The sequence below is a fragment of the Vipera ursinii genome (genome assembly GCF_947247035.1).
Source record: "Vipera ursinii genome assembly, chromosome: 2".
NCBI lineage: Eukaryota > Metazoa > Chordata > Lepidosauria > Squamata > Viperidae > Vipera > Vipera ursinii.
Window position 1 is genome coordinate 290,351,213 of NC_139513.1, and position 24,278 is coordinate 290,375,490.

The window sequence follows — 24,278 nt, forward strand, 5'->3', positions numbered from 1 at the left end:
ACAGCATGTTTGCAAATCGTTCAGCATTTTGGATCCCCATTATCAAATGAGGTCTCAGCCCAGGATTAATTTACTGGATCTCAAGATCTACTGTAATTAAGGGTTGATCTGGTGATAATTGCTAGGAAATGTAAGGCTCAGAAATATTCATTTGTCAATGAAGTGTAATTAAGAGCACTGTTTGGGGAAGGATCAATAATTGGATCGTGTGGAACAGATGGAGGGCGGGAGGAGAGAAAACCGAGAACAAGAAAGAGAGAATCAGAAAGGGAAAGAGAGAGGGAAAGAGAATGGGAGAAAGAGAAAGGGAGAAAGGGGAAAGGGAAAGAAAGGGAGAGAGGATGAGAGAGAGAAAGAGAGGAGAAAGAGAAGGAGAGGGAGACAGACAGAGAGAGACAACAAGAGAGAAGGAGAGAAAAAGAAAGAGAACAAGAAAGAAAGAGAACAAGAAAGAAAGAAAGAAAGAAAGAAAGAAAGAAAGAAAGAAAGAAAGAAAGAAAGAAAGGAAGGAAGGAAGGAAGGAAGGAAGGAAGGAAGGAAGGAAGGAAGGAAGGAAGAAAGAAAGAGAACAAGAAAGAAAGAAAGGAAGGAAGGAAGGAAGGAAGGAAGGAAGGAAGGAAGGAAGGAAGGAAGGAAAAGAGAAAGCAAGAGAGAGAATGGGAGAGAGAAGGAAAGAAAAAAAGAGAAAGGGAGAGAAAGAGAAAAAGAGAAAGGGAGAGAAATAAAAATTGAGAGGAGAAAGAGAGGAGAGAGAGAGAGAGAGAGAGACGTGATGGTGAAACTCTTTCCCGATATGAATCGAAGTCCTCATTAAAGAGAGATTGGAAAGCAGATTTTTCTCCCGCTTTGGCTAACAACTAACCCCTCCCACCTCGCGCTGGGTCTCCCCCCCCCCCGAAGATCCTTTGCCTTCATTCCTCCTTCCTTTCGTTTCCTCTCTTGCTCCTCGTTGCATTGTTCAAGAGGTTTACACATTTATTAGAGAGGGAAAGAGCAGAAAGGTCAAAACAGGAAGGTTAGGGAGAGCTTGTCGCCCGACGAAGAACCACTTTCTCCCAGAAAATGTGTGGGGTTTTTTTTTTGTTTTGTTTTGTTGTTTTTAATCCAGGGAACGTGGCTCTCATAATATAATAATATAAAGTTGGAAGGGACCTTGGAGGTCATCTAGTCCAACCCCCTGCTCAGGCAGGAAACCCTATACCATTTCAGGCAAATGGCTGTCCAGTCTCTTCTTAAAAACCTCCAGTGTTGGAGCATTCACGGCTTCTGGAGGCAGGTCGTTCCACTGGTTAATTGTTCTCACTGTCAGGAAATTTCTCCTTAGTTCTAGGTTGCTTCTCTCCTTGATGAGTTTCCATCCATTGCTTCTTGTCCTGGCTTCAGAGGCTTTGGAGAATAGCTTGGCTCCCTCTTCTTTGCGGCAGCCCCTGAGATATTGGAACACTGCTATCATGTCTCCCCTAGTCCTTCCCTTCATTAAACTACACATACCCAATTCCAGCAACCGTTCCCTATATGTTTTAGCCTCCAGTCCCCCAATCATCTTTGTTGCTCTTCTCTGTACCCTTTCTAGAGTCTCGACATCTTTTTTACATCGTGGTGACCAAAACTGGATGCAGTATTCCAGGTGTGGCCTTACCAAAGCATTGTAAAGTGGTATTAGTACTTCACTTGATCTTGATTCTATACCTCTGTTAATGCAGCCTAGCACTGTGTTGGCTTCTCATGGTGAAGCTCCTTGCAAATTCACTTCCCGAGTGTGTTAATCCCTCGCCTTCTCAAACTGGAGGAGTGGGATTTGCCAAGCGACGTTCCTTGCCTGGAATAGGGGAGATTGGCTCCTGCTTCGGGGTCCCCATCTTGCAGCGGGCCTTAGACAGGGACTGGGGGGGGGCTTCCGCAGGCACACAAAAGGCAGTTGTGCGCCTTCCTTGCACAGCCAATATTTAAAACCCACTTCTGAGAAAGAAAAACGGAAAAAAGAGGAAGAATGCTCACAGGGAACCCCCCCACTAGCAGAGGCCGCCCAGATAGGATTTTGATGGCTTTGCTTCTTCGGCGGTTTTTGACAATTCCTGTCTCACTCGGGGGTGGGCGGGTGGGGTTTACCTGATGAATAACAGACGAGCAGAATTGGAAGGGACCTCGGAGGCCTTCTAGTCCAACCCGCTCGCTTCAGCAGGAGACCCTTTACTATTCTGGACAAATGGCTGTCCAAACTCTTCTTAAAAGCCTTGACTGACATGCGAAGTTAAGAAACTGTGGGGACCTTGGTGCTTTCTGAGCTTGGGTTTGTTTTTTTGTTTTTTTTCCCCTTGCAGATGTTACCTAGATGACCCAACTAGGTAACCTCATCAGAGCTAAAAGGCAGTGGGGATTTGTGGAGGGAGGACGAGGAGGAGGAGGAGGAGGAGGAGGAGGAGGAGGAGGAGGAGGACTGTGGAGTCCTTGGTGCTCTCAGAGCTTGGTTGTTTTCTTGCTGACATTTTGTGACCCAACTAGGTAACATCATCAGTGCCAGAAGGACAAGGGGTTGACAGAGTCAGGGGGGAGGAGGAGGAGGAGGAGGAGGAGGAGGAGGAGGAGGAGGAGGACTAGAGGGTCCTTGGTGCTCTCTGAGCTTGGTTGTTTTCTTGCTGACGTTTCGTGACCCAACTAGGTAACATCATCAGTGCCAGAAGGACAAGGGGTTGACAGAGTCAGGGGGGAGGAGGAGGAGGAGGAGGAGGAGGAGGAGGAGGAGGAGGAGGAGGAGGACTAGAGGGTCCTTGGTGCTCTCTGAGCTTGGTTGTTTTCTTGCTGACGTTTCGTGACCCAACTAGGTAACATCATCAGTGCCAGAAGGACAAGGGGTTGACAGAGTTGAGGAGGAGGAGGAGGAAGAGGAGGACTGTGGAGTCCTTGGTGCTCTCAGAGCTTGATGGTTTTCTTGCTGACATTTCATGACCCAACTAGGTAACATCATCAGTGCCAGAAGGACAAGGAGTTAACAGAGTCAAGGAGGAGGAGGAGGAGGAGGAGGAGGAGGAGGAGGAGGAGGACTGGAGGGTCCTTGGTGCTCTCTGAGCTTGGTTGTTTTCTTGCTGACATTTCATGACCCAACTAGGTAACATCATCAGTGCCAGAAGGACAAGGAGTTAACAGAGTCAAGAAGGAGGAGGAGGAGGAGGAGGAGGAGGAGGAGGAGGAGGAGGAGGAGGAGGAGGAGGAGGAGGAGGAGGACTGGAGGGTCCTTGGTGCTCTCTGAGCTTGGTTGTTTTCTTGCAGACATTTCGTGACCCAACTAGGTAACATCATCAGTGCTAGAAGGGAAGGGGGTTTGCTGTCTGTTCTTGGGTGGTTACTATCTCAGTAAAGAACAGCTCAATCAAGGACTTACCAAGAACATTCACACCAACACTGACAGAGCAAGCCACTAGTATATGAAAAGAAACCAAACCCCACCCCCTTCTAGCACTGATCATGTTACCTAGTTGGGTCACGAAATGTCTGCAAGAAAACCACCCAGCTCAGAGAGCACCGAGGACCCTCCAGTCCTCCTCCTCCCCGTAAACCCCACTCCCTCCTAGCTCTAATTCTAAAGTTGGTGCAGCAGAGTGCTGCAGGAATCCATTATTTTAACGCTTTTCATAAACAAGGCCAGGCCCTTTAAGCCATAACGTAGTTCATTTGTTTCGGCAGGATGTTTTGTTAACTTGGATTTAGAGTTTAGGATGTTGAGCCAAGCCACTAAATTCCAATGAAGGTTAAAGCTTTCAAGCAAGCGCAGAGACAAGGCAGAAGATTTGAGAATGGAGCGAAAAATGGAGTAGGTTACCCAAATGGGTCCCGGTGGGATGCGATGGAGTAAGAGTTGTTGAAAATTCCACTTTGGCGAACACTGAACGGAATCGAACCAAATAGCCAGAAGGCAAGTCTGCCAGATTAGCCCCAAATCCTTCAAGGCAGCCCCAGCGGCATTCTAGACCATATTGAGGAGGGGAAGATCTCTTCCAGCCCTAGTTGAAGAGGCCCCGCATTGGAGATAGCATCCAATAATCCTCAGACAAAATGAGGCTTCAGCAGAATTTCTGCTTTTCCCTGGGAATGGGACTCGTGGTCCTCCGGAGAATTCTTCCAGCTTCAGGACTTAATGAAAATAAGATTAACAGCCGTCTAAGTTGCTTTAATGCAGTGGGGGAGAAAAGGATTGTGCAGTTGCACAAGGTTGGAGGGGGGAAAAAATGGCTTGCATCTCAATTCTTTCTTTCCTCACGTCCTGGATCATCATCATCATTCTTGTCACTCAAGTCAGTCAGATGTTTGGATTTGGCACTTCTATCCACCTATCGAGTCTCAAGGACCGTTATTCATATTATTAAAATTAAAATTATTAATATTAAGACCACACTTGGACTACTTGCATCCAGTTTTGGTCACTGCGATACAAAAAATAAAAAAAAGATATTGAGACTCTAGAACAGACATGTCAAACACAAGGCCCGGGGGCCGGATCCGGCCCGCGAAGTGGTTTTATGTGGCCCGCGAAGCCATCCTGGAAACAGTGAGGGAACGGCCCCCACTGCCTTGGCCCTGGCCCAGAGACCCTCCTTCTGCCAGAGACCCTCAGATCTGTCCCACTCCTGCCCAGGCCCCCATAGGCACCCTTGATGCAAACGATGTAGAGCTGGCCACGCCCACCCAGTAGGCCACGCCCACCCAGTAGGCCATATGCACTTTAGCCACGCCCACCCAGTAGGCCACGCCCACCCTGGCCATACCCACCCGGCCCCCTGAGGGCAACCGCAATGCTGATGTGGCCCTCAATGAAATTGAGTTTGACACCCCTGATCTAGAAAGAGGGCAGAGAAGAACAACAAAGATGATTGGAGGGCTGGATGGTGGGAAGGTATGAAGAACGGTCGCAGGAATTGGGTATCTTTCATCCGACAAAGAGAAGAATTAGGGTTGACTTGGGAGCATCTACCAATATCTGAGGGGCTGTCACGGAGATGAGGGGGCCAGCCTGTTTTTTCAAAGCACCTAAGGCAGGGGTAGGCAACCTCGGCTCTTTTATGACTTATGGACTTCAACTCCCAGAATTCCTGAGTCAGCTATGCTGACTCAGGAATTCTGGGAGTTGAAGTCCATGAGTCATAAAAGAGCCGAGGTTAGGGAAAGGCAAGAAGCAACAGACGGAAACTAATCAAGGAGGGAACCAACCCAGAATTAAGGAGACATTTCCTAAGAGAACAATTAACCGGTGGAACGGTTTGCCTCTAGAAGTGGCGAGCGCTCTCCATCACTGGAGGTGGAGACAGGACCTCCATTTGCCTAAAATGGTATAGGTTCTCCTGCTTGAGCAGGGGGTTGGACTAGAAGACCTCCAAGGTCCCTTCCAACTCTGTTGTTCTGTTGTGTTCAACTCACCAACGAAACCAGGACTAATCAGAATCTTGAAGGGTATTTTTTTTCTCTCTCATATTTACTGCCACAGAAGAGGAGTCTTGAGTTCATTATGATTCTTCATCTGGGCCAGGAAAGGCCCTGGATAAATATGAGCTTTGATTTCTAGATCCTAAACTTTGGTGCTCTTTCTGAGCATGGTTGTTTTCTTGCAGATGTTTCGTGACCCAACTAGGTAACATCGCGAGTGCTAGAAGGAAGTGGGATTTGCACTGTTTGTATGCAAATGGCTTGTTAGTGGGGATGTTCTTGGTGGCGCCTCAGTTAGGCTGTTGTAAGCTTATTTGCCTGTGTTGTCTGAGAAAGGAAACCCCACTCTCTTCTAGCACTGATGACATGACCTAGTTGGGTCATGAAATGTCTGTAAGAAAACAACCATGCTCACAGAGCACCAAGGACCCCAGAGCAATAATCATCATCTTCTTCTCCTTCTTCTTCTCCTTCTCCTTTTTCTTCTTCTTCTTCTTCTTCTTCTTCTTCTTCTTCTTCTTCTTCTTCTTCTTCTTCTTCTTCTTCTTCTTCTTCTTCTTCTTCTTCTTCTTCCTCTTCCTCTTCCTCTTCTTCTTCTTCTTCTTCTTCTTCTTCTTCTTCTTTTTCTCCTCCTCCTCCTCCTCCTCCTCCTTCTTCTTCGTCCTCCTCCTTCTTCGTCCTCCTCCTCCTCCTCCTCCTTCTTCGTCCTCCTCCTCCTTTCTTCAAATTCCCACTCCCCTGTAGCACTGATTACATGACCTAGTTGGGTTATGAAATGTCCAGAAAAAAACCCACCAAGCTCAGAGAGCACTCAGGACCTCACAGTTCAACCCTGAACAATGAAGATTCCCTTCTATCAGTAGATCATAAACCTATTTTTGCCATAGGCCATCTTGTTTAATGTCTAGTTTAATAAAGAAGTTTAATGAAAAGTTCTAGTTCAATGAAAAGAAGGACCAGGGGTGAGATGATAGCAACGTTCCAATATTTGTGAGGCTGTCATAGAGATGAGGGGGGGTCAACTTATTTTCCAAAGCACCAGAAGGCAAGACAGGAAGCAACGGATGGAAATTGATCGAGGAGAGAAGCAACCTAGAACTAAGGAGAAACTTCCTGACAGTGAGAACAATTAACCAGTGGAACTGCTTGCCTCCAGAAATTGTGGGTGCTCCAACACTGGAGGTTGTTCTGTACCAGCCTGCTACCGGCCCTGCAGAAAAGGCAGGGACAACCCCTTTTACAAGAAAGCAAGAGGCTGGAATTACGCCTGCCAAATTTATTGCAACAAAAGACAAACCAAGAAACAGGAGCTTTAAGAAACATGAACTATCCGAGCGGTTGCCTTCAGCAAACCAGCCCTCCCCACACATTCCCCTTATATAGAGTTCAGGGCGTGGCTTCTCTCTGCCTCCTTCCGAGGAGCCCCATTGCCTTCCTCTGTTTACTCCTAATTGACTGCCTCCTGCGTCGGGCGTCCTTGAACAGGGCCAGCTGTGGGTCATCTTCATCCACGCTGTCAGGCTCACACAGCTGGGTCTCCGTTGTGACCAAGTGGGAGAGGCCTGGCTGAGGGCTCTCATCAGCAAGATCTTCAACCCCCTCAGCAAGGTCTTCAACACCCCCCTCCTCCTCCTCTGAGTCGTCCGACCCAACTGCCGAACCCACAGGCTGACCCTGAATCACAACAGAGGTTTCCAAGAAGAGACTGGACAGCCATTTGTGTCAAATGTTATAGGCGAGTCTCCTGCCTGAGCAGGGGTTGGACTAGAAGACCTCCAAGGTCCCTTCCCACTCTGTTGTCCTTTTATCTTTCTGCCCCAAACCCCTGTCGTGAAGTAGGGAAGGAGCTGGTTTAGAAAGAAGGAGATCCAGGTTGTCCTCCTTTTTCAGACAATGAAGTTCCATGGGTGACACTCAACTTGGGTCTCCCTGTTTCTAAACCAGCTCTTTCCCTACTACACGACACGGGTTTTGGGCAGGGCGATAACAGAATAACAGGCAGGAGACCCTGTACCATTTCAGACAAGTAGCTGTCCAGTCTCTCCTTGTTGTTGTTAGTTGCAAAGTCGTGTCCGACCCATCGCAACCCCATGGACAACGTTCCTCCAGGCCTTCCTGTCCTCTACCATCTTCTGGAGTCCATTTAAGCTCACGCCTACTGCTTCATTGACTCCATTCAGCCACCTCATTTTCTGTCGTCCCCTTCTTCTCTTGCTCTCAACCTTTCCCAGCATTAGGCTCTTCTCCAGTGAGTCCTTCCTTCTCATTAGGTGGCCAAAGTATTTGAGTTTTAGCTTTAGGATCTGGCCTTCTAAAGAGCAGTCAGGGTTGATCTCCTCTAGGACTGACCGGTTTGATCGCCTTGCAGTCCAAGGGACTCGCAGGAGTCTTCTCCAGCACCGGAGAAGTCTCTCCTTAAAAACCTTAAAAAATTTCTTTCTCAACCCAACTTACCTCACCGGGTTGTTGTGGAGGAAAGCTGGAGTCTTTGTTGAGCCAGTGTTATCTTCAAGAGAAAAGGAGAACGATTGAAGACAAGGAACAGGGGAGACATGACAGCAGTCTTCCAACGTTTGAGGGGCTGTCACAGAGAGGGGGGGTCAACCTGTTTTCCAAAGCACCTGAAGGCCAGACAAGGGATAACAGATGGAAACTGATCAACGAGAGATTCAACCTAGAAAGAAGGAGAATTTTTTCCGACAGGGAGAACAATCAACCAATGGAATAGCCTGCCTTCAGAGGTCGTGGGCACTCCCATCCCTGGAGGTTTTGAAGAAGAGACTGGACTGCCATTTGTCAGAAATGGTATAGGGTTTCCTGCTTGGGTGGGGGGTTGGGCTAGATGACCTCCAAGCTCCCTTCCAACTCCGTTATTCTATATAAATTCTACAATCCATGGTAGACCTTTTCGGGATGTCGGGTGTTTCGTTTTTTGTTTTTTTGCTTCCTCCTTGGACTCACTTCCTTTTCTCTTTTTCCCTCCCCGCAGGGAGCATCGTCCAGCCTGGTGGTCAAGTTTGCCGACACGGACAAGGAGCGCACCATGCGCAGAATGCAGCAAATGGCGGGTCAGATGGGCATGTTCAACCCCATGGCCATACAGTTTGGAGCATACGGCGCGTACGCACAGGCAGTGAGTGTCCACACAACAAGGGGGTTCTGAGGGGTGGGTCTTGGCTCCACGGTTGAAGGGATTCCCAAATGTGTTTTTTCCCAAGAGGCGACTGGACTGTTTTTCTTTGAAGACGTTTCACTTCTCATCCAAGAAGCTTCTTCAGCTCTGACTGGACGGTGGGGAATGGAAGGATTTATACTCCTTGCAGACAGCTGGTCATTTGCCTTCTTTTGGAGAGTCGTTGAGCCCACTTGGAGGTTTATCTGTGCCCTCAGGGTCACCTGAGTAGTCCAAATGGGTGTGGAGCCTTCTTGGCTGCAGGATGTTTTTTTTGCCCTGGATCCTTTCACTTCCATTTGTGACCCTGAGGACACAGATAAACCTCCAGGTGGCCTCGACGACTCCCTAAAAGAAGGCAAACGACCAGCTGTCTGCAAGGAGTATAAATCCTTCCATTCCCCACCATCCGGTCAGAGCTGAAGAAGCTTCTTGGATGAGAAGCGAAACGCCTTCAAAGGAAAACAAGAAAGTTTTCAGTTGCCTCCTGAGAAAAGCACCTTTGGGACAACCATGACCTGGATGACGGAGAATCTCCATAGACACCAAGAAGGGATTCGCTGAACTACAGGTAGTCCTTGACCTACGACCACAACTGAGCCCAAAATTTACGTTGCTAAGTGAGGCAGTTGTTCTGTCCGTTTGGCCCCATTTTGCCACCTTCCTTGCCAGAGTTGTTAGGGGAATCGCTGCAGTTGTCAAATCGGGAACGCGATTCTTAAGCGAATTGGACTTCCCCCATTGACTTTGCTTGTCAGAAGGTTGCAGAAGGGGGTCACTAGAAATGCCACCTTTTGCAATTGACTGATGGCGAATTTGTCAATGCCGATGATGGTGTTCAAGTGGTGCTCCAGTTGTTTTGGGTTTGCACCCAAGGCGCCTATTACTATTGGTACTACCCTTGCTTGCCTTTGCCACAGTCTTTCTCTTTCTATTTGTAAGTCTTTGTATTTTATTATCTTCTCCAGTTCTTTCTCGTCTATTCTGCTGTCTCCAGGCACTGCCACGTCCACTTATCCAGACTTTTTTGTCTTTCTTATCGACAATTGTTAAGTCCGGGGTGTTATGTTGCAGGTGCTTGTCTGTTTGAATTGTGAAGTCCCAGCGCAGTTTAACTTTATCATTTTCTATGACTTTCTCTATTTTAGGATCCCACCAGTTCTTGCTTACGGGCAAATGATATTTCTTGCAGATCTTCCAATGCACCATTCTTGCTACTTTGTCATGCCGCTGCTTGTAGTCAATCTGTGCTATCTTCTTGCAGCAGCTTACCAGGTGGTCCACTGTTTCTTCAGCTTCTTTGCATAGGCGCCACTTACTGTCTGTTGCTGTCTTCTCCATTTTGACTTTGTATGCATTTGTCCTTAAGGCTTGGTCTTCTGCAGCCAGAATTAGTCCTTCAGTCTCTTTCTTAAACTTTCCTGCTCTTAGCCATTGCCAGGTCTTGTTATTATCTGCTTTCCCAGCTATTTTTTTTAATGTACTGTCCATGTAGTGCTTTGTCTTCCCATGCCTCTATTCTGTTCTTCATTTGGTCTTTCTTGTAGGCCAGTTTGGTCTCTCCAGTAGTCAGTAAGCCTTCCTGATATACTAATTTCAGTGCATCTTCATCATTGTCCTTCAGATATTCTTCCAAAGCCATTTTTTTCTTTCTTCAACCATCTGATGTACTTGCAGCATTCCACGTCCACCTATTTGCCTTGGTAGATAGAGTCTGTCAATGTCACTGCATGGATGAAGGGCATAATTCATTGTCATTATTTTTCTGCTCTTCCTATCCATTGCTTTTAGTTCTGCTTGAGTCCAGTCCACTATTCCAGCTGTGTATCTAATGACTGGAATTGCCCAGGTGTTGATTGCCTTCACAATATTTGGACTTTAGGATCTTCTTCACTCTCTTGATGTATTCACCTCTAATCTTTTTCTCGACTTCAGTGTGCTTGATGTTGTCAGCTTGAAGGATACCCAAGTATTTGTAGTAGTCTTCCTTATCCAGACTTTTAATGTTATTTTTGTGGGGCATCTTAATTCCTTCAGTTTTCACTATTTTTCCTCGTTTGAGAGTAAGTGTAGCACATTTGTCCAAGCCAAACTCCATTGCAATGTCTTGGCTATATATAAGGACAGTGTTCAGCAGCGATTGTATTTCAGATGTTGTTTTTCCATACAGCTTCAGATCATCCATGTAAAGGAGGTGGGATAGTCTGGCAGATGTTTTTGATGTTTAATAGCCATGTCCTGAGTTATTCAGTATTGTTGACAGAGGAAACAGTGCAATATAACAAATAGTAGTGGTGATAATGAATCTCCTTGAAATATTCCTCTCTTGATATTAACCTCTCCCAGTCTTTCACCATTGACCTGCAACTGTGTCTTCCACTGTGCCATCGATCTTTGCACAAACTTTCTGATGTTTCGACTGACTCCTGTTATTTCTAGGCACTTGATTATCCAGTCATGTGGCAGAGAATCAAATGCCTTTTTGTAGTCAATTCATGCCACGTTCAGGTTGGTCTTCCTTTTCTTGCAGTTGTCCAAGATCATTTTGTCTATTAGGAGTTGATCTTTTGTTCCTCTGCTATTGGGGCGGTTTCCTTTCTGTTCGGGTGGAAAGAGATTGTTTTCAACTAGATGCTGTTGTACTGCATCAACTACCACACCAAGTTAGCAATCTGAAAGTTGTTGGTAAGCAGGTAATTGGCCTGTAGTTGCCTGGTTTGGCCCCTTTTGCTGGATTTTTCATTATTAGGTAGGTTTTCCCAGTTGTTAGCCACTTTTCAATTTCTCCTCCTTGTAGTATATTGTTGAACTGCTTGGCAATGAGTGGGTATATAACAGTTAGATGTTTCAACCAAAACCCATGCTTTTCATCTTCACCCGGTGCCGACCAATTTTTGATCTTCCTTGCTCTTTCTTCTACCATTTTTGTTGTTATTGCTAGTTCTTTCATTTCAACTTCTGTTTTATTTGCATCCACCTCTTTTAACCAAGCCGCATCCTTGTTGTGTTTCTTTGGGTTATCCCACATCAGCTTCCACAACTGCACTGTTTTCTTCCTTGTCAGGTACTGACTGATTCATTGCAGTTTCTCCGTTGATGGATTGGTAGAAGGTTTCTGATTGGATTGAAATTGGAGGTTCTGCCTGTAATTTGCAATTCGAGCTTCTAGCTACTGATTTTCCTGGCTGTAGCTGTTACTGCTGCTTTATTATTTCCAGTGCTTCTTGATCTTCCTTGTTTCTAAGTGGTATTTCTTGATTAGGTCTTCTTTGGTCTTCTTGTTCTTCAGCTTCTTTTCTTTCTTCTGCTCTAGCTTGCTCGCATGTGATCTTAATTTGCTGATCTTATTTTATAATCTAACTTTCCATTTTTGCTGTGCAGTTTGTTTGTTTTTCTTCTTCGTTGACTTTGCATCCCAGGTATTCAGTTATAACTGCAGCTGTGCTGTACATTAGTTGGTTTGTTTCTTGCAGTGAATTGGTGCTTATACTTGATATTGCAGTATTTGCATCTTTTAATGCTTGTGCTAGCTGTTTCTTTGGAACAAGCTTCGATGCGGGCAGCCTTATTCTGTTGTTTCTGTGCTGTTCTAGATGCTCAGTTATTCTTTCTTTCAATTCTTTTATTTCTTTAGTTAGAGGCTTTGTTCTTCCTGAGGAAGAGGTGCCTGGTTTCCAAATGAGAACAGTTGTATATCTCTGCTGGATTCCTTCACTGCCAGCACCCCCTGGCTTGCCTCTACATTCTGAATAACTTTCAAAAAGGCTTTGATTTCTTCGTCCTGGGTAAACCTTTGCAGTTCGTCCAATTCTGTTTCTGTGAATACTTTATTTCATATTATAAATTGGCGTTGATCTGCTAGTCTCTGTTCTGTTATTTCCGATTCTGGATGTTGTTCTTTCCAGAACTGGTGCATTCGTTTTAGATATCCTCTTCTTGTTGGACTTGATCTGTAATAACAGATCATTATTTCTTTGTTTTCAATCACTGTGTATCTGCGACGAGTAAACACCTTTTCTTCCAGTAGTTCTGCAGCTGCTGGCCCTGGTTGCTCAGCCAACAGTCCTGAGTCCTGTAGCCCATTTTTTCACCAGATATCCAGGAACTCCAACATCTAGCCCAGACCTTGTTAACCTGGGTGACATCTGAGCCAGTATGGCTTTCTGAAATTTATGTCTCACCCTATTTTTTATGGGAGAGACGCTCTTTGTCTGACTCCTCTGATGAGACCTGTCCAGTATGGTTGAACCTCTGGCATAGCTCTCGTCTTCCTCAGAGTACACAAGCCCCACAACCACGTCAAGGTAGTGCCTCACTGGAGGATTATTATTATTATTATTATTATTATTATTATTATTATTATTATTATTATTATTATTATTTTATTCTTGCTGTTGCGGTCCAGTGTTATACTCTTCCTTTACTCAAAACTGCGTGAAAATACTCCATGTTGTATAATATCGTGTAAAATAGAAGACCGTCCTCCATATTACAGATAATCCTCAGTTTACAACCGTTCCTTCAGGGACCGTTCAAAGGTACCGCAGCCCTGAAAAAAGTGACTTAGGACCGTTTTGCACACTTACAACTGCTGCAGCATCCCCATGGTCACATGATCAAAATTCAGATGCTTGGCCGCTGGTTCGTATTTATGACAGTCGCCATTTCCTGGGGTCGCGTGAGCCCCTTTTTTGTGACCTTCTGACAAGCAAAGTCCACGGGGGGAATCCAGTTTGACTTAACAACCGGGCTATTTGTTTAACAACTGCAGTGATTCACTTAACAGCCGTGGCAAGAAAAGTCACAAAATGGGGCAAAGCTCACTCAACAGCTGTCTCGCTTAGCCACAGAAATTTTAGGCTCAGCGGTGGTCGTACGTTGAGGACTCCCTGTCCTGTAGCTGCAAGTCTTCGCTCTACATTCCGTGTGGTGGGAATGACCAGGACCCGTTAAAAAATCCCAAATAAGCCCACCAGCCCCAAAGGGATCCAAATCCTCCCTCTAGATCCAATGTTTAGATCTAGCTGGTGAAATTGCTACCAGAGAAGGTGTCAACCAAGTGCAATGGATTTCAGAATAACAGAATAGCAGAGTTGGAAGGGATCTTGAAGGTCTTCTAGTCCAACCCCATGCTCAAGCAGGAGACCCCATACAGAATAACAGAATAACAGAACAACAGAATAATACAATAACACAATAATACAATAACACAATAATGGATTTGGAAGGGACCTTGGAGATCTTCTAGTCCAACCCCCTGCTCAAGCTGAAAACCCTACACAGAATAACAGAACAACAGAATAATACAATAACAGAATAACAGAATAACACAATAACACAATAATGGATTCGGAAGGGACCTTGGAGATCTTCTAGTCCAACCCCCTGCTCAAGCTGAAAACCCTACACAGAATAACAGAACAACAGAATAATACAATAACAGAATAACAGAATAACACAATAACACAATAATGGATTCGGAAGGGACCTTGGAGGTCTTCTAGTCCAACCCCCTGCTCAAGCTGAAAACCCTACACAGAATAACAGTACAACAGAATAATACAATAACACAATAACAGAATAACACAATAACACAATAATGGATTCGGAAGGGACCTTGGAGGTCTTCTAGTCCAACCCCCTGCTCAAGCAGAAAACCCTACACAGAATAACAGAATTCAGAACCACAGAATAGCAGTATTGAAAGGGACCTTTGCAGGTCTTCTAGTCCATGGGTCCCCAACCCCCGGTCCGGGGACCAGTACCGGGTGGCAGCATGCCAGCAACTGGTCCGCACAAACAAGCAAAGCCCCATCCGTGGGATGCAGGCAATACACAAAACCACGCACTCTCAGGTCCACGGAAAAACCTCTCTCCACAGAACCGGTCCCTAGTGCCCAAAAGGTTGGGGAGGTGGGTAGGACAAACCCTGGCTCCAGCCCTTCCCCCCCCCCACCCTTCCCCATCTCTCTCCTCCCATGAAATGATCAGGGCAGCCGGACAGTCAAAGGCTGGGACGCCATGCAGACCCTCTCAGCCGACCAGGACCTTTGCAGAAAGCCCCCTTCCCTTTGGCTCACTTGAGGCCTGCTCTCCTTCCCCTCTCTCTTTCAAATTGTCATTCGGCAAAAAGAAATCTTAGTTAATTAATTGCGTGCGTTTGGGGCAAATAAGTTATTAATGAGCACATTAAGTCTGCATACATTTGCAGATGAGGACAAAATCCTAATTCTGAAAGGACAAAAAAAAAAAGTAAACTTGACTTTTTAGAAAATGCGCATCTTGGCAAGGGCTGCCAACCCCCTTAAAAAGAGGCACCCTCTGGTTTCTCTAACGTGTTGGGAGGGCAAAGATTGGGCCAGACAGAGAAGACAGTCACCGTCTTCAGCAAGAGCGACTGGAATGTTGGCTTCCCAGGGCTCAGATGGACACCTTAATGCCCTGGTAGAAAAAGAGGGAGGGAGAGAGGGAAGGAAAAGAGAGAGAGAGAGAGAGAGAGAGAGAGAGAGAGAGAGAAGGGAGGGAGGGACAAAGGAAGCGGTGGAGGGAGAAAGAGAGGAAGGAAGGAAGGAAGGAAGGAAGGAAGGAAGGAAGGAAGGAAGGAAGGAAGGAAGGAAGGAAGGAAGGAAGGAAGGAAGGAGATAAAGAGAAGGGACGGAAGGAAGGAGAAAGAGAAGGAAGGGAAGAAGGAAGGAGAGAAAGAGAAGGGAAGAAAGAAGGGAGAGAGAGAAATGCCATGGTAGAAAAAGAGGGAGGGAGGGAGGGAGGGAAGGAAAAAGGGAGAGAGAGAGAGAGAGAAAGAAAATGGAGGGAGGGACAAAGGAAGCAGTGGAGGGAGAAAGAGAGGAAGGAAGGAAGGAAGGAAGGAGATAAAGAGAAGGGACGGAAGGAGAAAGAGAGAAAGAGAAGGAAGGGAAGAAGTAAGGAGAGAAAGAGAAGGGAAGAAAGAAAGAAATGCCATGGTAGAAAAAGAGGAAGGGAGGGAGGGAGGGAAGGAAGGAAAGAGAGAGAGAGAGAGAGAGAGAAGGGAGGGAGGGACAAAGGAAGTAGTGGAGGGAGAAAGAGAGGATGGAAGGAAGGAGATAAAGAGAAGGGACGGAAGGGAGGAGAAAGAGAGAAAGAGAAGGAAGGGAAGAAGGAAGGAGAGAGGGAAGGAAAGAAAGAAAGAAAGAAGAGAGAGAAAGAGAAAGTGAAAGGAGGGAGGAAGGGAGAGGGGGAGAGAAAAAGAAAGAGGGAAGGAAGGAAGGACACAGAGAGGGAAAGCCTTTAATTTAATTTAACTTAACTAAGACCCAATTTAAATAAAACCCGAAGCAAAGGATGGACCACGGCTGGGATGGGCGCACTCAGCAAGCCGCTTTCCCACACCCAAATCTGATCGCAGCCCCATTACAGCTCTGCCTTTCCACTGGCTAAGTCCCGTCCCCGCTTCCCAAGCGTCCTTAGGGAATATCAGCCCCGGAGTTCCACGCTTCCGAGGAAGATCCGCGCGCCCACCCGAGACACGCACCCGCCGCGCGTCTGAGCTCCGCCATCGCGCAGAGTAGAGAGAGAGTAGCAGCTTTCTGAGTCGGGATCCGCCACAAGGGGGCGCCATCGCGAGGAATGCTTAGCGTTGCTTTTTCTCTCCAGCCGGAAAGTTGGGGAAATGTGAGTTTTGCCAGCAGGGACTGTAAATAATAATAATAATAATAATAATAATAATAATAATAATAATAATAATAATAATAATAATAATAATAATAATAATAATAATAATAATAATAATAATAATAATAATAATAATAATAATAATAATAATAATAATAATAATAATAATAATAATAATAATAATAACAAGAAGAAGAAGAAGAATAGGAAGAATAGGAAGAATAATAGGAAGAATAATAGGAAGAATAATAGAAATAATAAATAATAAAATAATAAAAGGAAAGAAGGCGAGGTTGTCAGAATACAAGCTAACTTGAGAGCTAATCCACATGGAGCCCCATTTCCATCTGTCCTGTGTGCCATGTTCACTCCCTAGAGCAGGGGTCTTCAAACATGGCCCTTTTATGACTTGTGGACTTCAACTCCCAGAATTCCTCAGCCAGGCGCTGGCTGAGGAATTCTGGGAGTTGAAGTCCACAAGTCATAAAAGGGCCAAGTTTGAAGACCCCTGCCCTAGAGACTAAAATGGACAATGTGAAATTTGAGCGGGCCCCGAACAAGGAGTATATATCGGAGGTGGTGACCCTTTGAGAGCTGTATGCAACGAAATTTCATTTTGATGTATGCCGATTGGTGTACATTCAAAGTGACAATAAAGTTATCATCATCATTCATCAAAATAATAATAATAATAATAATTAATAAATAATAATAATAATAATAATAATAATAATAATAATAATAATACACGAGACCAGGACCGTATTTAGCTCTGCATACCTTCCTTCAAGACAGAAGAATAAACCTGCGGAATCCAGAGCAGAAGTTTACGTCAGACATAAAGCAGGGACAGAAACCCGCTTTTTTAAATTATTATTATTATTATTATTATTATTATTATTATTATTATTATTATTATTATTATTTTATTATTATTATTATTATTTTATTATTATTTATTATTATTATTATTATTATTATTATTACTACTACTACTATGGAATCGCTGTGACACAGACTATTAGTTCGGTTATTCGATTCAGTTGTTCAGTTTATACATCTGCTGACCTCAAACTCCCGATTTGTTCTCTGTTTACAAAACGGGGGGGGGGGCTTGTTTATGTACTGGTGGGGTTGGTGATCCAGGAACCACCAAGTACAATCCCATCAACACTGCCAGGGCAAGCCCCTTGTCTAGCAACAGAGAGCAACGACACCCTACGTTCCACAGCCTTTCTTCTCGCACAACTGCACAACTATTGCAAGGACCAGAACTCAAGTCTTCCTCCTCTGCTACTGTTTCCTCTCCTTCCTCCTCCTCCTCCTCCTCCTCTTTCTTCTTCTCCACGGGGTCGTTTCAGGCTGGGTTCAAAGGAAAATGTTTTGAACATCCACCCCAGTTCTGGCAAGAGGCCAGGTGCCGTCCTCCCCTGCCCCCCCGCCCCCCCGCTCTGCCAGTGAATGCGTGATATTTTTTCCCTGTTCTCTTTGTTCCAGCTGATGCAGCAACAGGCCGCCATCATGGCCTCCGTGGCGCAAGGCGGCTACCTAAACCCTATGGCGGCCTTCGCAGCAGCCCAGATGCAGCAGATGGCCGCCCTCAACATGAACGGGCTGGCGGCCACCCCCATGACCCCCACCTCAGGTAAGCATCGGAAGAGCACCGGAGGCCCATCAAGCAGCACCGAACGCTTTTAATGCAGGTAGTCCTCGGCTTACAACCGTTCGTTTAGTGACCGTTCAAGGTGACAACGGCACTGAGAAAAAGCAACTCGAGGGACCCTTATTCACACTTACGCCCAGTGGTGGGATTCAAATACCTGAACATCTGGTTTCTCTGAGTGGATACAGGCCTGGGCCTCCGAGGCCTAGAACGGACTTCCGGAAGTGACATCCACACACTTCCGGTAGGCCGTTCCAGGCCTGGGAGGCCTCCTCCAGGCCTCCGAGGCCTAGAACAGACTTCCAGAAGTGGCATCCATGCACTTCCGGTGGGCCATTCTAGGCCTGGGAGGCCTCCACCAGGCCTAGAACAGACTTCCAGAAGTGACATCCACGCACTTCCAGTGGGCCTGAGAGGCCTCCTCCAGGCCTCCGAGGCCTAGAATGGACTTCCAGAAGCAACATGGGTTCAGCCGGTTCTCTGAACTAAACAAAATTTAGCTACCGGTTCTACTGAACCGGTGTGAACCGGCTGAATCCCACCACTGCTTACACCCCTTTGCAGTCTCCCCATGGCCACGTGACCCACATTCAGACAGCTTGGCAACTGACTCATGTTTATGACGGTCGCAGTGTCCCTTTTGTGACCTCCTGGCAAGCAAAGACAATGGGGAAGCCAAATTTCATTTCACAACTGTCTTACTAACTCAGCACCTCCCGTGAGCCGCTTAACAAGGGTGGTGAGGAGAGTCATGAAATGGGGCAAGGCTCGTTCAACAATTGTCTCGCTTAGCAACAGAAATTTTGGGCTCAGTTGTGGCCGTAAGTCGAGGGCTGCCCTTATGAAAAAAAAATTAAAATGAAATATTGGGAAGCGTGTGCTCAAAGACTCCACCTGTTCTGTACCAGCCTGCTACTGGCCCTGCAGAAAAGGCAGGGACAACCCCTTTACAAACGGCAAGAGGCTGGAATTACGCCTGCCAAATTTATTACTACAAAAACAAACAAGACACGAACCAAGAAACAGGAGCTTTAAGAAACACTATCCGAGCGGTTGCCTTCAGCAAACCAGCCCTCCCCACACATTCCCCTTATATAGAGTTCAGGGCGTGGCTTCTCTCTGCCTCCTTCCGAGAAGCCCCATTGCCTTCCTCTGTTTACTCCTGATTGACTGCCTCCTGCGTCGGGCGTCCTTGAACAGGGCCAGCTGTGGGTCATCTTCATCCACACTGTCAGGCTCACACAGCTGGGTCTCCGTGGTGACCAAGTGGGAGGGGCCTGGCTGAGGGCTCTCATCAGCAAGATCTTCAACCCCCTCAGCAAGGTCTTCAACACCCCCCTCCTCCTCCTCTGAGTCATCCGACCCAACTGCCGAACCCACAGGCTGACCCTGAATCACAACACCACCCTAGAGGGCACCGTAAATCTTGCCCCATCCACAGGAGTTCTGGTGTGGGAGAGTGCGAGTAAGATGAACAAGTGAAAGAAGCAATGATAACAGAGGCAAAGAATTCTGGATATAATATAGATTCAGAGACATGGCAAAGCCTGTGGGAAAGAAATTACAAATCGACAATGTCAACCACTTATAAAGAAAACCTTTTTATATAAAGTTTTTATTAATTTTTTTCATACAATTCATTAGTACTTATTCAACAAAAGTGTTGTCTGAGTTTATCATCCACTAATACAAATTTAATTCCTAATCCTTCATTCTTTTCTCCAGCCATTGATAAAATAAGTCCCAAGTTTGAAAGTATTCTGTTTCTTCTTTTTCGTTCAACCTCAAAGTCCATTTCCACACACTCTAGTATTTTTTTTTTAATTATTTCTTCCTCTGGTGGTATGTCTTCATTTTTCCAATGTTGTGCGAATATGATTCTTGCCGCTGTTATCACATGTAGAATCAAGTATATACTTTATCAATCTTTTCTGACATTATACCTAATTAAAAAAAGTTCAGGTATAAAATCTACATGTTTTCCCAACATCTTTTCTAGCCATGCATGTATTTTTGCCCAATATCTCTTTGCTTTAACACACGTCCACCATACATGAGGATAAGTACCTGACTTGTGTTTACATTTCCAACATTTATCTGATATATTTTAAAACATTTTTGCTAGTCTTGCTGGTGGCAAGGGCCATCTATAAAACATTTTATATACGTTTTCCTCTTATAAAGAAAACTTATACAAAATGTTTTATAGATGGCCCTTGCCACCAGCAAGACTGGCAAAAAATGTTTAAAAATATGTCGGATAAATGTTAGAAATGTAATCATAAACCAGGTACTTGCTATCACGTATGGTGGACATGTGTTAAACCAAAGAAATATTGGACAAAAATACATACTTGGCTAGAAAAGATGCTGGGAAAACTTGGAAGACCAAGCTAACATCTATCCTCGGTCACGGAAACTTTCAGGGTGACATGGAGCCGGTCCTTCTCACTGTCCTCCAGGGTTATTGTGGGGCAAAATGGGAGGGTGACCCCAATTTGTAGCAGCAAAGGAATTGTGTCAGAGAGTGTACAGTCTTATTGCACGAGATAACCCAGGAGTAAACATAGTAAACAGTGGTCTATTGTAAATGGTGGTTTATCTTACACTATCTACAATATCATACACCAGGAACAATATACATACACAAGCTAATACTGCAGGATCCAACAAAACCACAGTTACAGCAGGAAATGGAAGAAGAAAAAAGACATCAGCAGAGCCTTCCCTTTATACAAAGGCTCTTAAAGGGACACAGACCCTGCTGAGTCGGTCCCATCATTACATACATTACATAAGCTGGTTAGCTGTTAAATCAATACCTTGACAAATTGATATGGACTGAATAATAGAACAGAATAACAGGAGTCAGAAGGGACCTTGGAGGTCTTCTAGTCCAACCCCCTGCCTAGGCAGGATGCCTTATCCCATTTCAAATGAATTTCAGATTGCTTTGAAGTGTCTTCTGGATGTGACTTATCCATCTACAGGGAGTCCTCGAATTGCAGCCATTTCTTTAGTGACCATTTGACGGCACAATGGCACTGTAAAAACGGATTCGTGACTGTTTTCACACTGACGACCCTTGCAGCATCCCCCCCCCCACAGTCGTGTAATCAAATTCGGACTCTTGGCAACTGACTCATATTTATGATGGCTGCAGTGTCCCAGGATCACACGATCCTATCTTGCAACCTTTTGACGAGCAAAGTCAGAATGGGGAAGCCAGATTCACTTTACAGCTGTGTCACCGACTTAACAGCTGCTGTGATTCACTTAACAACCGTGGCCGGAAAGGTCGTAAAATAGAGCAAAACGTACTTCACAATGGTCTTGCTTAGCAATGGAATTTGGGGGCTCAGTGATGGTCGTAAGTCGAGGGATGTCTGAAATTGTATAGGATCTCCTGCTTGGGCAGGGGGCTGGACTAGAAGACCTCCCAGGTCCTTTCCAGCTCTATTCTGATTCTGGCTACCTCTATATACTCAACCAATGAATGCAATTGATTGACGCTCTGCCTTTCCCCTCCCGACCTCTAGGTGGCAGCACGCCTCCAGGCATCACCGCACCAGCTGTGCCTAGCATCCCCTCCCCCATCGGGGTGAATGGTTTCACTGGTCTCCCGCCACAACCGAATGGGCAACCTGCAGCAGAAGCCGTCTTTGCCAATGGCATCCATCCTTACCCAGGTAGGACAAAATGGCGACATTGGGACCTCTTGCTTGAGCTTTGCTGGCTGGGGAATTCTGGGAGTTGAAGTCCACCCATCTTCGAATAAGCAAGGTGGAGAAACACTGCAGCAGAAGCTACTCAAAGACCAAGGGAAACACCATAACCCTTGTAACTCTTGTAAAAACCCACTACTTGGGTTCACTAAAAAAAAACACGCTCCTTTTTATGACTCTGTAATACTTTCATACAGACATGTCAAACAGAAGGCCCGGGGGCCGGATGCAGCCCGCGAAGTGGTTTCATGTGGCCCGCGAAGCCATCCTGGAAACAGTAAGGGAACGGCCCCCGCTGTCTTGGCCCCGGCCCAGCCTGGCCAGGAGCCAATGTACAATTTCGTGGTGGTCATCTATGCTGAAATACATTCAGTCTTAGCTCCACAAGGCCATCTGGAAACAGCGAGGGACCGGCCCATGCCGTGTCGGCACTGCCCCCTCGGCGCATGCTGGGGAGATATCTCCCTTTGTGAGGAATGAAGAAATGCACCATCGTTTGGAAGTGGCCAGCACATGGCCCTGCCTAATTCAGGCAGGCTAGGGGTTGGGCAGCGTTGTGCTTCTCTTCAGATTCATGCCACCCGGCTCAGCCTCTCGGCACTGTGAGTAGAGCATCCCGCTACCTGCCAAAACTGGGCAGGCTAGGGGCTGGGCAGCATTGCGCAGGTAACATCGACTCATGGCATCCCCTCCCATAGAGCCCACCAAGCCGGGTATGTGAAGTAGGCGAGGGCCATGTGCTGGCCATTTCCAGGCAATGGTGCATTTCTTCATTCCTCACGAAGGATGACACTTCCCCAGCTGTGTTTCTTGCCTGTTTTTCCTCCCTCATCTCAAATATTTTCCCACCACTCTGTTCTTTGGAAGGAAGGAAGGAGAGGGAAGGTCTGAGGGAAGTCCTACCTTAGTCCTGCCCTGCTGCCCTTTCACCATCCCCTTGCTCCCTCCTCCTGGCCTATCTTGGGGGGGGGTCTCCCTATTTCTAAGGAAGCTTTGGATACAAAGCCAGGTCTCATCACATGGAGAGGGAATGGGCCTCCCTCTTGATTTTGCCCTCGTTCCCATCATGAGCAACCTGGCTAAGGAGAACAAGCACAGCAGCAGCAGCAGCAGCCTTGAGGAGGAGGTAAATGCAGCTGGGCACCCCCTTGGGGAAGTGGGGCTGGGCTTAGTGCCGTGGGTGCTTGAGGGCTGGGCTGGGCATTTGATCTCCGCACCACCGTCCAGCGCCTCCCCCATGGCCTGAGAGGAACAGTGAGGCTCCTCTGGTGGACCATGCCTTGGCACTTCCCTGGTCCCATCTCCTTCTGCCAGAGACCCTCAGATCTGTCCCACTCCTGCCCAGGCCCCCATAGGCACCCTTGACACAAATGATGTAGAGCTGGCCATGCCCACCCAGTAGGCCATACGCACTCCAGCCATGCCCACCCAGTAGGCCACGCCCACCCTGGCCACACACACCCCCGAGGGCAACCGCAATGCTGATGCGGCCCTCAATGAAATTGAGTTTGACACCCCTGCTTTAATAGAATTCTTTATTTTTTCTTGGCCAAGTGTGGTTGAACACCCAAGGAATTTGTCTCCGGTGCAGGAGCTCTCAGTCTACACAGAAGCATCAAGTGATAAATCAGGATCATATTCAATAATAATAACAGAATAGAATAGAATAGAATAGAATAGAATAGAATAGAATAGAATAGAATAGAATAGAATAGAATAGAATAGAATAGAATAGAATAGAATAGAATAGAATAGAATAGAATAGAACAGAACAGAGGGGTGGGGTGGGGTGGGGTGGGGTGGGGTGGAGAGGAGAGGAGAAGAGAGGAGAGGAGAGGAGAGGAGAGGAGAGGAGAGGAGAGGAGTAGAATAGAAGCTGGAAGGTCTTCTAGTCCAGCCCCCCACTTAAGCAGAATAACCTATACCATCTCAGACAAGTGACTGTCCAGTCTCTTCTTAAAAATCTCCAGTGATGGAGCACCCATGATTTCTGGAGGCAAGCTGTTCCACTGGTTGATTGTCCTCATTGTCAGGAAGTTTCTCCTTAATTCCACGTTGCTTCTCTCTTTGATCAGCTTCCAACCATTGTTTCTCATCCTTCTCTCTGGTGCTTTGGTGAACAACCTGGCCCCCTCTGCCTTGTGGCAGCCCCTCAGATACTGGAGCACTGCTATCCTGTCTCCCCTGTTTCTTATTTTTCTTTAGACTAGCCAAACCCAAGTCCTGCAGCCGTTCTTCGTATGTTTTAGTCTTCAGGCCTTTGATCATCTTCTCTGAACTTTTTCCAAATTCTCAACATCTTTTTTGTAGTACGGTGACCAAAATTGGCTGCAGTATTCCAGGGGTGGTCTTACTGGGGTTTTATAAAGCGGTAGTAGTACATCTCGTGATTTTGATTCTATGCCTCTGTTTATACAACCCAGCAATTGTATTCGCTTTTTTGGCTGCTGCTGCACACTGCCGTCTCATGGTCAAGCAATCGTCCACTAGGACTCCAAGGACCCTTTCACGGTTACTGTTTTTAAGCCAGGTCTTGCCCAATCTGTACTTGTATTTTTGGTTTTTCCTGCCTAAATGTAAAACTTTCCTATTCTCCACACTGAAAGTCATTTTGTTGGCCCTTCTTTGCCATAATTGTTTAAGCAAAGCACTG

The 24,278-nt window shown here is 46.2% G+C and overlaps 1 protein-coding gene and 1 long non-coding RNA gene across 2 annotated transcripts in view; both read left to right on the forward strand.

Moving 5' to 3' along the window:
* LOC310635705 overlaps positions 1–24,278 on the forward strand; it is a 172,312-nt gene that overhangs the window by 80,439 nt on the left and 67,595 nt on the right. The window lies entirely within an intron of this gene.
* Positions 1–24,278, forward strand: part of CELF4 (CUGBP Elav-like family member 4) — a gene marked incomplete at both ends in the record, with an annotated part of 88,130 nt that overhangs the window by 20,045 nt on the left and 43,807 nt on the right. The window contains 3 exons of the mRNA XM_083351183.1: positions 8,405–8,548; positions 17,735–17,882; positions 21,440–21,589. Of these exons, the coding sequence (XP_083207309.1) occupies positions 8,405–8,548; positions 17,735–17,882; positions 21,440–21,589 (442 nt within the window). The remainder of the gene's footprint in view (positions 1–8,404; positions 8,549–17,734; positions 17,883–21,439; positions 21,590–24,278) is intronic.